The sequence below is a fragment of the Bufo bufo genome, chromosome 1 (assembly GCF_905171765.1).
Source record: "Bufo bufo chromosome 1, aBufBuf1.1, whole genome shotgun sequence".
Lineage (NCBI taxonomy): Eukaryota > Metazoa > Chordata > Amphibia > Anura > Bufonidae > Bufo > Bufo bufo.
Genome location: NC_053389.1, coordinates 752,175,343 through 752,190,699, shown reverse-complemented (window position 1 = coordinate 752,190,699; position 15,357 = coordinate 752,175,343). Strand labels below are relative to the sequence as shown.

General features: G+C 45.9%; 1 protein-coding gene across 1 annotated transcript in view; it reads left to right on the top strand.

Annotated features, from left to right (window-relative positions):
- Nucleotides 1-12,608: 12,608 nt before the first annotated feature.
- The window catches only part of GPAT2 (glycerol-3-phosphate acyltransferase 2, mitochondrial), an 86,942-nt gene continuing 84,193 nt past the window's right edge, over nt 12,609-15,357 (top strand). The window contains exon 1 of the mRNA XM_040415792.1: nt 12,609-12,653. Within this exon, the coding sequence (XP_040271726.1) occupies nt 12,609-12,653 (45 nt within the window). The remainder of the gene's footprint in view (nt 12,654-15,357) is intronic.

Here is a 15,357-nt window from a genome sequence, read left to right as displayed (position 1 = left end):
CAGAAACTGGCAGTAGGACTGGGAGTTGAGCTTGACTCCATCCTCAACCCGAAAAGGCCCCACAAGCTCATCTTTGATGATACCAGCCCAAACCAGTACTCCACCTCCACCTTGCTGGCGTCTGAGTCGGACTGGAGCTCTCTGCCCTTTACCAATCCAGCCACGGGCCCATCCATCTGGCCCATCAAGACTCACTCTCATTTCATCAGTCCATAAAACCTTAGAAAAATCAGTCTTGAGATATTTCTTGGCCCAGTCTTGACGTTTCAGCTTGTGTGTCTTGTTCAGTGGTGGTCGTCTTTCAGCCTTTCTTACCTTGGCCATGTCTCAGAGTATTGCACACCTTGTGCTTTTGGGCACTCCAGTGATGTTGCAGCTCTGAAATATGGCCAAACTGGTGGCAAGTGGCATCTTGGCAGCTGCACGCTTGACTTTTCTCAGTTCATGGGCAGTTATTTTGCGCCTTGGTTTTTCCACACACTTCTTGCGACCCTGTTGACTATTTTGAATGAAACGCTTGATTGTTCGATGATCACGCTTCAGAAGCTTTGCAATTTTAAGAGTGCTGCATTCCTCTGCAAGATATCTCACTATTTTTGACTTTTCTGAGCCTGTCAAGTCCTTCTTTTGACCCATTTTTGACCCATTATGCACACCTAATATAGGGTGTTGATGTCATTAGACCACACCCCTTCTCATTACAGAGATGCACATCACCTAATATGCTTAATTGGTAGTAGGCTTTCGAGCCTATACAGCTTGGAGTAAGACAACATGCATAAAGAGGATGATGTGGTCAAAATACTCATTTGGCTAATAATTCTGCACTCCCTGTATATATATATATATATATATATATATATACACACACACACTCACCTAAAGAATTATTAGGAACACCTGTTCTGTTTCTCATTAATGCAATTATCTAGTCAACCAATCACATGGCAATTGCTTCAATGCATTTAGGGATGTGGTCCTGGTCAAGACAATCTCCTGAACTCCAAATTGAATGTCAGAATGGGAAAGAAAGGTGATTTAAGCAATTTTGAGTGTGGCATGGTTGTTGGTGCCAGACGGGCCGGTCTGAGTATTTCACAATCTGCTCAGTTACTGGGATTTTCACGCACAACCATTTCTAGGGTTTACAAAGAATGGTGTGAAAAGGGAAAAACATCCAGTATGCGGCAGTCCTGTGGGCAAAAATGCCTTGTGGATAAAAGAGGTCAGAGGAGAATGGGCCGACTGATTCACGCTGATAGAAGAGCAACGTTGACTGAAATAATCACTCATTACAACCGAGGTATGCAGCAAAGCATTTGTGAAGCCACAACACGCACAACCTTGAGGCAGATGGGCTACAACAGCAGAAGACCCCACCGGGTACCACTCATCTCCACTACAAATAGGAAAAAGAGGCTACAATTTGCACGAGCTCACCAAAATTGGACTGTTGAAGACTGGAAAAATGTTGCCTGCTCTGATGAGTCTCGATTTCTGTTGAGACATTCAAACGGTAGAGTCCGAATTTGGCGTAAACAGAGTGAGAACATGTATCCATCATGCCTTGTTACTGGTGGTGGTGGTGTAATGGTGTGGGGGATGTTTTCTGGGAACACTTTAGGCCCCTTAGTGCCAATTGGGCATCGTTTAAATGCCACGGGCTACCTGAGCATTGTTTCTGACCATGTCCATCCCTTCATGACCACCATGTACCCATCCTCTAATGGCTACTTCCAGCAGGATAATGCACCATGTCACAAAGCTCGAATCATTTCAAATTGGTTTCTTGAACATGACAATGAGTTCACTGTACTAAAATGGCCCCCACAGTCACCAGATCTCAACCCAATAGAGAATCTTTGGGATGTGGTGGAACGGGAGCTTCGTGCCCTGGATGTGCATCCCTCAAATCTCCATCAACTGCAAGATGCTATCCTATCAATATGGGCCAACATTTCTAAAGAATGCTATCAGCACCTTGTTGAATCAATGCCACGTAGAATTAAGGCAGTTCTGAAGGCAAAAGGGGGTCCAACACCGTATTAGTATGGTGTTCCTAATAATTCTTTAGGTGAGTGTATATATATATATATATATATTGAATTGTCACCTAATAGCACTAGAAAGGTTCTAAAACCAGATCCATGAAAAGGAACCTTACAGCAAAAAAAGCAGTCCATAACGTGGCATAAAATATGCTTCCATATGGCGCAGTATCCTATGAGCCGAAGTGCACGTACAATTGTGTATGAGGTCTGACTCTCTCAATCTTCCATACACACCTTTGAAGAAACTACTCCTTTAATTTTCTATGTAACTCCCATTTCTTCTCCGAATTGCACAGGTAAGACACCAATACAACTATACATTCGCCCCTGGCATAGATGGCGGTACTAAAATCAGAGAACATTCTCTTAAAATAGCGTGGTAAACAAAAGGATGATGCAAAGATGTTTATACACTATGGGAAGTGTCAACCTTTACCTAATTAGTAATAGAAAGGAAAATGAAGGCTTTCGTTTAACCCTGCGAATGACGTGGACACAGACCTCACAAAGGCTAATGAGTAATTAGGGAGCAGGTCGATGCTTTGATGTGACAGCAGACCGAATAAACACATTATTGCTGCGAGGAAGTGGAACAGACTCCGCTGGTAACATCAATGCGCTGCACATTTGTCACCTTATTTAGGACAGAGCCACCAATTTTTTGTAACATTTACGCTTTTAGTTATAAAGTTACTTATTATATCCGTCTGTTGTCTCTAATAAAAACTTACGTACAAGATCTTAAGGCCAGGGATACACAGTAACATGTGTCGAGCAACATTTATTGTAATAATAGTCTACGGTGTCTCACTGCAACTAAACCAGCACAGTCACAAAAAATCCATCCAAGTAGGATTTTTGTGTGACTGTTGCAGTGCGACAAGATAGACTATCATTACGATAAATTTCGTGTGACATTGGTGCGATGTAGTTGCGCTGCTTATGTCGCGTGACAAATGTTACCGTGTAGCCCTAGCCTAATACTATATTTACACCAGGTTGCAAGACAATGCAGTGCATTCCGTAGAGGCAGTCCATGCAGCTGGTATGTGCGCCATGAGAAGGAAGGCCATGATCATATTGGCCTGTAGAGGTACATGAAGTGTGGACCTCCATAGCAGCCCGGCGTTCCTGTCACAATATAGTGGATATCCTCTTAGGCCTCTTTCACACTTGCGTTGTCCGGATCCGTCGTGCACTCCATTTGCCGGAGGTGCCCGCCGGATCCGTAACACCGCAAGTGAACTGAAAGCATTTGAAGACGGATCCGTCTTCAAACTGCGTTCAGTGTTACTATGGCACCCAGGACGCTATTAAAGTCCTGGTTGCCATAGTAGTAGGGGGGAGCGGGGGAGCAGTATACTTACCGTCCGTGCGGCTCCCGGGGCGCTCCAGAATGACGTCAGGGCGCCCCATGCGCATGGATGACGCGATCCATGCGATCACGTCACCCATGCGCGTGGGGCGCCCTGACGTCACTCTGGAGCGCCCGGGGAGCCGCACGGACGGCAAGTATGCTGCTCCCCGCTACACTTTACCATGGCTAACAGGACTTTAGCGTCCCGGCAGCCATGGTAACCATTCAGAAAAAGGTAAACGTCGGATCTGGTAATGCGCCGAAACGACGTTTAGCTTAAGGCCGGATCCGGATTAATGCCTTGAGGTGAACGCATTGCACCCGCACTGAATCCGGACCCATTCATTTCTATGGGGCTGAGCACATGGGCGGTGATTTTCACGCATCACTTGTGCGTTGCGTGAAAATCGCAGCAAGCTCTATTTTGTGAGTTTTTCACGCAACGCAGGCCCCATAGAAGTGAATAGGGCCTGCGTGAAAATCGCAAGCAAGTGCGGATGCGGTGCGATTTTCACGCATCGTTGCTAGGAGACGATTGGGATGGGGACCCGATCATTATTAATACAGAATGCTTAGTACAATAGGGCTGGAGGGGTTAAAAAAAATAAAAAATTTTAACTCACCTTAATCCACTTGTTCGCGCAGCCGGCTTCTCTTCTGTCTTCATCTTTGCTGTGCACAGGAAAAGGACCTGTGGTGACGTCACTAAGCTCATCACATGGTCCATCACACGATCCATCACAGAAGAGATGTCGGCTGCGCGAACAAGTGGATTAAGGCGAGTTACATTATTTTTTTTTTTTTTTAACCCCTCCAGCCCTATTGTACTATGTATTCTGTATTAAGAATGCTATTATTTTCCCTTATAACCATGTTATAAGGGAAAATAATACAATCTACAGAACACCTACATGGGTACCAAACATGCCGATTTTTCTCACGCGCGTGCAAAACGCATTACAATGTTATGCACTCGCGTGGAAAAATCGCGCATTTTCCCGCGACACACCCGCATCTTATCCGGGCCAAAAACATGACGCCCGTGTGAAAGAGGCCTATATGGGAGAAATGCCATAAAAAATGCTAGGGGTAAAATACAATGGCTCAGATTTACTAATCCTACAGATGGAGTAAGATTAGACATACTAGGGCATATTTACTATAGTGTTTGCGTCTGGTTTTAGGAATAAAAATGCTGTTTAAGGGCTCATGCACATGACCGTATGTATTTTGCGGTCCGCAAAACAATGATCCGCAAAAAATACGAACAACGTCCATGTGCATACCGTATATTGTGGAACGGAACAGGTGGCCCCTAATAGAACAGTCCTGTCCTTGTCCGTTATTTCCATTTTTTTTGCGGCCCCATTGAAGTGAATAGTACCGCATACAGGTCGCAAAAAAATGGAAAGGACACGGAAACAGAATAAGTTTGTGTGCATGAGCCCTAAGGCCTCGCACACAAACTTTTTTTTTTTCTGTTTCCGTTCCGTTTTTTTGCGTTACATATACGGAACCATTCATTTCAAAGGATCTGCAAATAAACGTAAGGTACTCCGTATGCCTTCCGTTTCCGTATTTCCGTTCAAAGATAGAACATGTCCTATTATTCGTACTGTTCTATCAGGGGCCGGCTGTTCCGTTCTGCAAAAAACTGAATGCACACGAACGTCGTCTGTATTTTTTGCGGATCCATTTTTTGCTTGCAGGACTTTTTTTCATCTAAAAAAAACGGATCTCAGACAGAAATAGCTCAAATGGATGACAACTGACGCAACAGGATCCTTTTTTTTAATTTTATTTTTCAGCTGTTCACTATCAGTGAAACACGGATGCAACATGGCCAGCAAAAAACGGACACACGGACCCAACACGGATGCATCGCTGACCACCTGCTCACGGATTTGAGCACGGACACAGACGTGTGAATGAAGTTTTATGCCTCATTTACACGTCAGTGATTTCCATCGGTGATTGTGAGACAAAACCAGGTGCGGCTCTAAACACAGAACAGGTGCAGATCTTTCCCTTATACCTCATGTCTGTGGAGGCGCCAATCCTGGTTTTGGCTCAAAATAACTGATGGAAATCACTGACATGTGAATCAGGCCCCTTGCAGACGAGCGTGAGCGGATTAGGTCTGGATGCGTTCAGTGAAAAATGTGCGATTTCACAAGCAAGTTGATTCAGTTTTGTGTGCAATCACGTTCAGTTTTTATCACGTTTTGCACGCGTGTGATAAAAAACTGAAGGTATACAAACAACATCTCTTAGCAACCATCCGTGAAAAACGCATTACATCCGCACTGGCTTGCGGATGCGATTTTTATCCAGCCCCATTCACTTCTATGGGGCCAGCATTGCGTGAAAAACGCTGAATATAGAACATGCTGCGTTTTTCACGCAATGCAGGACTGATGCGTGAAAAAAAACGCTCATGTACACAGACCCATTGAAATGAAAGGGTCCGGACTCAGTGCGGGCGCAATGCGTTCGCATCACGCATTGCACCCAAGCAGAATACTCGCTCGTCTGAAAGGGGCCTTAGGCTCTAGTTGTAAGAACAGTCTAATTTCTACTCCACTCCAGGGCTGGCGTACTTTTCTGCGTCTGTTTTGAGTGGTGAGTTGCGCCACATTTTGGCTAAAAACTATGGAGACATTCGCCTAATTTCAGCTCACTTGTGCCACATTTTCATGTGGATACAAATTAGACGAGTCTTAGTGAATATGAACCCGTCGTACTGATAAAGAACCACTAGAGGTCTGACTAAAGGGCTTGTTCATAAGAACGCATGGGTTCCGTTCCGTGCATTGGGGCCGCAATTTGCAATCCGCAATGCATGGAAAACGTCCGTGAGGCCTCCGGGACGGATCCAGACCCTCCGTTCCGCAAAAAGATGAGACATGTTCTATCTTTGTGCGGAACGGAACCCCACAGAAGCACCCCGTAGTGCTTCCATTCCACACCGCTCTGCATCTCTTGATTTGCGGACCCATTCAAGTGAATGGGCCCGCATCCGTGATGCGGAATACACACGAAACGGTGTCCGTTTATTGCAGATCCGCATATGCGGTAACAGAACCCATACGTTCCGTGTGAACGAGCCCTAATGCCAATATGTGCCCCACTGTCCAGACCTGATCCATCACAGGGGCTCGGGCTGGATGAGAAATCTGGTGCAGGAACAGACACTTCTCGGACTATACCAGCTATTGCTTGGCTTAGGCCTCATGCTGTCCACAAAAAATACAGATGACGTCCGTATGCATTCCATATTTTGCAAAACGTTACAGCTAGCCCTTAATAGAACAGTACTATCCTTGTCCGGAATGCGGACAATAATAGGATATGTTCTATTTTAAAAAAAAATTGGCGGAATGGAAATACGGAAACGGAATGCAAACGTTTAACTTCGTTTTTTTTTGCGGACCCATTGAAGTGAATGGTTCCGCATACCATCCGCAAAAAAAAAAAAAAAAAAAAAACGGAACAGAAAGAAAATACATTCGTGTGCACGAGCCCTAAACCCAATATTCCGCATGGCGTCCGATGCCAAGGCTCCAAATGAAGAGCAAGAAGCACAAATGTGAGGCAAACACCCATCAGTCCACAATAACCAACCGCTGAGAAACCACAAGTACCAGCATGCCCTCCTCTACCAGGAGTCTGACTACTGTGTGTCTTTCTAGGCATTGCTGGGAGTTGTAGTTCCACCAGTCCTATACCTGATATAGCACACACTGACTGGGCGCAGCAGCCGTCTGACTCCGGGAAGTCTGCCCGTGACGTCATCATCAGGCTCCTCCTGGGAGCGGCGCTGTGATGACTGCGCATGCGTCCTCCCCGCCGCCAGTCCTCACAGGTTCCCGTACTCATTGAGCGGTATGTAATGGGCGCGCACGTGACATCACATTTGGTTGTTTATGCTTGCAAGTCTGGCATGCTGAGACTTTTAGTTCGTCTAGTTATAGAGTAGATTCCATCCTGGCTTGTTGGAGGGGGGTGGTTGCCTCATATGGGAAATTCACTCTCGTTTCTTGTAAAAGCTATAGGCTGGGTTCACACTGTGCGTTTTGTGATACAGTCCTGCACTTTTTATGTCAATGACCTAACAGTATTTTGTGGGTTTTCTGCTGTACATTGGGGTTCCGCCAGCCGTGGGTCTGCAATCGTTTGGGGTTTCGACTTTTTTCCTTTTTTCTCCTAAATCCTATCAAATGAACAAAATAAGGCTACGTTCACACGTGCGTTTCCGGTATTGGGAATGCGTGAAAATCGCAGAATATAGAACATGCTACAATTTTCACGCAACGCACAAGTGATGTGTGAAAACCAACAACGCTCACGTACACGGACCCATTGAAATGAATAGGCCCGGATTCAGTGCGGGCGCAATGTGTTCGCATCACGCATTGCACCCGCGCAGAATACTCGCTCATGTGAAAGGGGCCTTAGGCTCCTAAGAAAAAATTGATCCATCACCATTGACTTACATTGGTTTCAGTGACGCTTTAGTTTTTCTGATCAGACACAGGTTCACTCAGTTTTGTATGCGATCTGCCTGTGCCTGCAATAACCAATAGCAACGCTCCTCACAGCTCCGTCCAAAATACGCAAGAGGGACTGAACTGATGCATCTCCGTTCAGAATGTATCAGGATAAGGCTACTTTCACACTAGCGTTCGGAGCGGGACCGTCTGAGGTTTCATCAGACGGATCCGCTCCTATAATGCAGACGTTCGCATCCGTTCAGAACGGATCCATCTGCATTATAACTTACAAAAGTTTCTAAGTGTGAAAGTAGCCTGAGCGGATCCGTCCAGACTTTACATTGAAAGTCAATGGGGGACGGATCCGCTTGAAGATTGAGCCATATGGTGTCATCTTCAAGCGGATCCGTCCCCATTGACTTCCATTGTAAGTCTGGACGGATCCGCTTGCCTCCGCACGGCCAGGCGGACACCCGAACGCTGCAAGCAGCGTTCAGGTGTCCGCTCACTGAGCGGAGGCTGAACGCTGCCAGACTGATGCATTCTCAGTGGATCCGCGTCCACTCAGAATGCATTAGGGCTGGACGGCTGCGTTCGGGGCCGCTTGTGAGAGCCTTCAAACGGAGCTCACGAGCGGACACCTGAACGCAGGTGTGAAAGTAGCCTAAAACCGATCAATAGCGGAAAGCAAAGACGCTAGTGTGAAAGTATCCTTAGAGGTCACGGGTGACAGATTCACTTTCAGGTGTTTTTTGAGGCTTTGCTTATAAAGTGTGTTTTACCACCTGGCATTTTTTTCTTGAATTTTTTAATATGAAAATTTGTACAGGGAAAATATATTGGTACAAAAAGCTCCATGCAGAAATGCCACTTTGCACACAACTTAAAAAAAAAAAAAGAATGGATGTGCATATGAAATAAACGCCAAGCGCCGAGCACACTGTGATTAAAAAAATATCATTGACCCAAAAAACACACCGCAAGGGTGAAAAATCACCACGACAAAAAAAAAAAATCAATGCTTGTCCTGAGTTTAATATTTCCTATAGACATGAACCGTCTGGAGCTTAAAAAAAGCTGCGAAAAATGCCCAAAAAAACTTTTGACGCAAGCTTCACACTCCTCCCCAATATTTGGTCTCAGGCCATGGTTGTTCCTTGTTTGCCATCATTTCTCAGCCCCTAATAAATGATGCTTCTGGTACTTTGATAATATTTGGTCATTATTACTTGTTATCGATGTGTGTCACGCACGAGGGTACTTTCACACGACAGCTGTCCGTTTTTCAGGGCCATTGTGCATCAGCGTATGTCTGTCCATTTTGCATCCGTTTTTAACATCTGTAAAAACGGATGAATTTAATTGGCTTTTTTCTAAAACCAGTGTCCTCAGTATATATTATGCCCCATCCTCCATAGTGCCCTCAGGACATTTAATGGCCCCTCCACTCTAGTGCCCCCATTTTAAATAATGCACCCTCAGTAATGCCCCCATCAGAGCCCTTTGTAGATATGACCCCCAAGACCCCTCAATATGTATAGTGTTTCCCCTTTGTGCTCCCATTTATATGATACACCCAACATCCGCCGCCCAAACACTCCCCCCCCTCTCCCCCCAATACCCACTAGTGCCGACAGTTCGTTAAAAAAAAAAAAAAACTTCACCAAAAACAAGAGCGCCAGCTCCTCACTGGAGGCAGCAGGACCTGACGTGTGATCATGTGATGTCTTGATGCTGGGAGCGTAAGGTCCTACTGCCTCCATTGCAGAGCGAGCGTTCCCATGAGTGCCTGTGGTGAGGTCCTTCATGTACTCGTTTCTGATGGCCATTAGACGGGTGCTCTACTGTACAAACAGGTCCATTATTTTCAATGGAGTTTGTTTGGCCATCAAAACAGCCAAAAATATGTCGCGTTCTGTTTTTTGACAGACGCTCTTCACCAGCCGTTAAAAAGAAAAAAAAAAGCCATGTGAATAGCCCCATAGACTGCAATGGTTCTGAAAACGATCGTGTTTAAAGCGAACCTTTCACCTGCATTTCACTTAATAAACTATCAAAAGTACCTTAAAGATCATCCTCATTGTGTTAGCACACGGTCTTGTCCCGCTTTTCTGCCATGTATATGCATGAAAAAATCGCCTTATAAAGTACTCTTCTCCAGCTCCACAAGTCACGTTAGAAGTCAAGGGGGTAGCCCTTCCCTCACTCCAGGCTGTAACTACCCTGCCCTAACCCGGCCTCTATGCAGTCTAATTGACACCCAGCTCAGTCGCCGGGACCGCGCTTGTACAGGCGGCGCATGCGCCGTCGGACTCAAGCGCGATCCTGTAACTGAATCGCGCATGCGCCGTCCCCGATGCCTGCCTGTCTTCAAGATAGCCATCTAATTAAATCTGGGTTTGTCACATGTGTATATCTATGTATATATAGATAGCCCCATGAAATATGCAGAGTTTTTGACATATAATACCTGCTGAATATGATAACAATGCTCCAGATGATCACTGGCTTGCTATCTGCGGCAAGTCAACAGTGATCACGTGGACGCATGGAGCGTGAAGATCGGGGCGCGCGCGTGAGGAAGAGAAGACAGGCAGGCATCAGGGACGGCGCATGCGCGATTCAGTTACAGGATCGCGCTTGAGTCCGACGGCGCATGCGCCGCCTGTACAAGCACGGTCCCGGCGACTGAGCTGGGTGTCAATTAGACTGCATAGAGGCGGGATTAGGGCAGGGGAGTTACAGCCTGGAGTGAGGGTAGGGCTACCCCCTTGACTTCTAACGTGACTTGTGGAGCTGGAGAAGAGTACTTTATAAGGCGATTTTTTCATTCATATACATGACAGAAAAGCGGGACAAGAATGTATGATAACACAATGAGGATGATCTATAAGGTACTTTTGATAGTTTATTAAGTGAAATGCAGGTGAAAGGTTCGCTTTAAGAAAAAAAAAGTAAAAAGGCTGGCTGTTTTTTAAAGGTGTTTTCAGAGACATTTAGGACTCATGCACATGACCGTATGTATTTCGCAGTCCGCAAAAAACGGATCCGCAAGAAATATGGATGACGTCCGTGTGCATTCCGTATTTTGCAGAACCTAAGAGATGGCCCCTATTAGAACAGTCCTATCCTTGTCCATAATGTGGACAATAATAGGACATGTTCTATTTTTTTGCGATACGGACATACGGAAACGGAATGCACATGGAGTAACTTCCGTTTTTTTTTTTGCAGACCCATTGAAACAAATGGTTCAGTATACAGTCCACCAAAAAGAAACGGAGCGGACACAGAAAGGAAATACGTTCGTGTGCATGAGGCCTTATACTGATGACTTATCCTCTGGATAGGTCACCAGTATCTGATCGGTGGGGGTCCGACAACCAGGACCCCCGTCTATCAGCTGTTTTAGAAGGCACTGGCACTTGCAGTAGCGCCGCAGGCTTCTCCCTGCTTTTCCTAGGCCAGTGATGTCGTTTATTGGTCACATGGCCTAGACGCAGCTTAGACCCATTGAAGTGAATGGATGCTGAGCGCATAACCCAGCACAACCGCTATATAATGTACGGCACTGTGCTTGGTGAGCTGAGAGAAGGCGGTGCCTTCTCAAACTGCTGATCAGCAGGGTCCCGGGTGTCAGACCCCCACTGATCAGATACTGATGACCTATGCAGAGGACAGGTCATCAGTATATGAGTCTTGGAAAACCCCTTTAACTGTTGTGATAATGCACCTTAAGGCTCCATTCACATGTTCGCAAATGGGTCCACATCCGTTCCGCAATTTTGTGGAATGGGTGCAGACCCATTCATTCTCTTGTCCGCATCCGCATTTCCGTGCCGCGGCCCCGAACTTTTGGGCTTCGGCCCCGAACTTCCGGGCCGCAGCTCCGCAAAAAATAGAACATGTCCTCGGACTAGAATAGGCAGTTCTATGGGGGGTGCCGGCCGGGTGTATTGCGGATCCGCAATACACTACGGACGTGTGAATGGACCCTTAAAGAGCTTTTGTTCAGGTTAGAACTGACTACTTGGGTGGACGCTTTATTAGGCTTGACATCTAATAACATTCATCTAGTTCCTCCACGCCAAGTCTGCCCAGCGTTCTGGGCGATCAGCCTGTGATGGCTTCCTTGCCTGTGGCTGCTGGCATCTGCAGAACTAACAGTATTGCTGTAGCGCTTGTCCCTGTAAGGGCTCGTTCACACGACTGTGGCGTTTTTTTGCGGTCCGCAAAAAAACGGCCGCCGCCCGCGTGCCTTCCGCAATTTTCGGAACGGAACAGGAGACCCATTATAGAAATGCCTATTCTTGTCCGCAAAACGGACAAGAATAGGACAGGACTCATGATTTTTGCGGGGCCACGGAACGGAGCAACAGATGCGGACAGCACACAGAGTGCTGTCTGCATCTTTTGCGGACCCATTGAAGTGAATGGTTCCGTATACGGAACGCAGGAAATGGCCCGTATACGGAGCGCAAAATACGTTCGTGTGAACGAGCCCTAAGTCTGTAGTTCTCTGCCTCGCCCAGAAGCAGCCGAGTAAGCCAACGGCAGAAAAACGTATTTTTTATTTTTTTTTATCTCTTTTTTTTATTTTATTTTTTATTTAAATAACGATGAAAAAGTATTGCAGCTTATAACTTCTGTGTTGGTTTGTCTCCCCCCCCCCCCAGCATTGAGAGATTGCTGTCTATCAGTCGTAAGATGAGTCCAGTAGAGCCGCCGCGGCCGGCTGATGGGAAGACCTTGGTGAGTGTTGTGTTAAACATTTGCTCCTTAGACATTGTCACAGGTCTCTAGATGGCAGTACACTGAAGCCCAGCGCGTCTATGAGCATCATGTGCCCGATGTGCCGCCCCCAGGGAAGACCGGTCGATCATGCAGACTGCATAAAGAACAGAAGGGCTCTCTTATTGGGGCATCATTCAAAAAGATAGGTATAGGTATAGGCATCTAAGTATGGGCATTTTAATACACTGTGCTTCCTTTTTTATGAGGGTCGGGCCAGATGTGGCAGTCAGTGGGTGTCGGAGTCACACAGCCCGACCTTGGCTGTTTTTTTCGATTCATTAAAATTGATTGACGGTCGCACGGCTTTGTAGGCTTTCCTGCAAAACTGTACAGTCATAAACCATAAAAGCGTTTGTTAATCCATTTTTAATTACAAAAACGGCTGCAGCTTGTATGGCCGCATGGAAAGCCTACAAAGCCGTGCGACCGTCAATCAATTTTAATGAATAAAAGAAAACAGCCAAGGTCGGGCTGTGTGAGCATATTACGGCCGTGACTCCGACAACCACTGACTGCCTCTGGATCAACTTGCAGGATGACAGGCCGAACTGGATGTCTTTTTCCAGCCTTATGTACTATGTTACTATGGTTTTCATCGTCTGGCCGTACTCTTATTCAGTAAAAAGCTGACTCTCCGAACCTCAGTAAAAAATAAAAAATTATATATCATTTATCGAATGTCCATGAGGGAATATATCAAACTGGTAAATATTTCACCCCAAAAATTGGCAACAGATGCACCTTATTTAGGCTCCTCTCACATCTGCGGTAGCGATTGCGGCAGAGAACAACCTGCTGGAATTCTCCAGATTGGCAATTCTGGATGCAAACGGAATGCCTGCCGGCCCCATTAATTAAAGGGGTTTTGCCACTTCAGCAAATAGCATTTTTAATGGAGAGAAAGTTTCCATGGTTACGACCACCCTGCAGTCCAGCAGCAGTGGCTGTGCTTGCACACTATAGAAAAAAGCCCCAGCCTAGGTGAGCTCCTGTGGTCCCTGCCACCAGAGAGGCTGGAATTTTTTCTTATAGTGTGCAAGCACGACCACCGCTGATGGATTACAGGGTGGTTGTAACCATGGAAACGAGCACTGTATAATGTGATGGACAAATGAATCCAGCCAGCAAAGGAGGCAATATGGACAATCACAATACATTAGTAAGTGCCTTGTATTAATTTTCTCGACATAATAAATGGATGTAGACAGCACACATATAACATTCGTGTGCTGTCCACATTTTTTAGCGGCCCCATAGAAATAAATGCAAAACGAAAATACGTTTGTGTGCATGAGGCCTAAGCATGTACACTCACCTAAAGAATTATTAGGAACACCTGTTCTATTTCTCATTAATGCAATTATCTAGTCAACCAATCACATGGCAGTTGCTTCAATACATTTAGGGGGGTGGTCCTGGTCAAGACAATCTCCTGAACTCCAAACTGAATGTCAGAATGGTAAAGAAAGGTGATTTAAGCGATTTTGAGCGTGGCATGGTTGTTGGTGCCAGACGGGCCGGTCTGAGTATTTCACAATCTGCTCAGTTACTGGGATTTTCACGCACAACCATTTCTAGGGTTTACAAAGAATGGTGTGAAAAGGGAAAAACATCCAGTATGCGGCAGTCCTGTGGGCAAAAATGCCTTGTGGATGCTAGAGGTCAGAGGAGAATGGGCCGACTGATTCAAGCTGATAGAAGAGCAACGTTGACTGAAATAACCACTCGTTACAACCGAGGTATGCAGCAAAGCATTTGTGAAGCCACAACACGCACAACCTTGAGGCGGATGGGCTACAACAGCAGAATACCCCACCGGGTACCACTCATCTCCACTACAAATAGGAAAAAGAGGCTACAATTTGCACAAGCTCACCAAAATTGGACTGTTGAAGACTGGAAAAATGTTGCCTGGTCTGATGAGTCTCGATTTCTGTTGAGACATTCAAATGGTAGAGTCCGAATTTGGCGTAAACAGAATGAGAACATGTATCCATCCTCTGATGGCTACTTCCAGCAGGATAATGCACCATGTCACAAAGCTCGAATCATTTCAAATTGGTTTCTTGAACATGACAATGAGTTCACTGTACTAAAATGGCCCCCACAGTCACCAGATCTCAACCCAATAGAGCATCTTTGGGATGTGGTGGAACGGGAGCTTCGTGCCCTGGATGTGCATCCCTCAAATCTCCATCAACTGCAAGATGCTATCCTATCAATATGGGCCAACATTTCTAAAGAATGCTATCAGCACCTTGTTGAATCAATGCCACGTAGAATTAAGGCAGTTCTGAAGGCAAAAGGGGGTCCAACACCGTATTAGTATGGTGTTCCTAATAATTCTTTAGGTGAGTGTATGCATATGTACATAGCTCTGTCACTGATAGTTGACCAGGGGCGGTCTTAAAGGGTTGTCTCACTTTAGCAAGTGGCATTTATCATGTAGAGAAAGTTAATACAAGGCACTTACTAATGTATTGTGATTCTCCATATTGCCTCCTTTGCTGGCTGGATTCATTTTACAATCACATTATACACTGCTCGTTTTCATGGTTACAAACACCCTGTAATCCAGCATGTGTGGTTGTACTCGTACAATACAGGAAGAAGCGCCGGCCGCTGTGGTGGCTCGGACTGTGGGAGCTCACTTAGGCTGGTA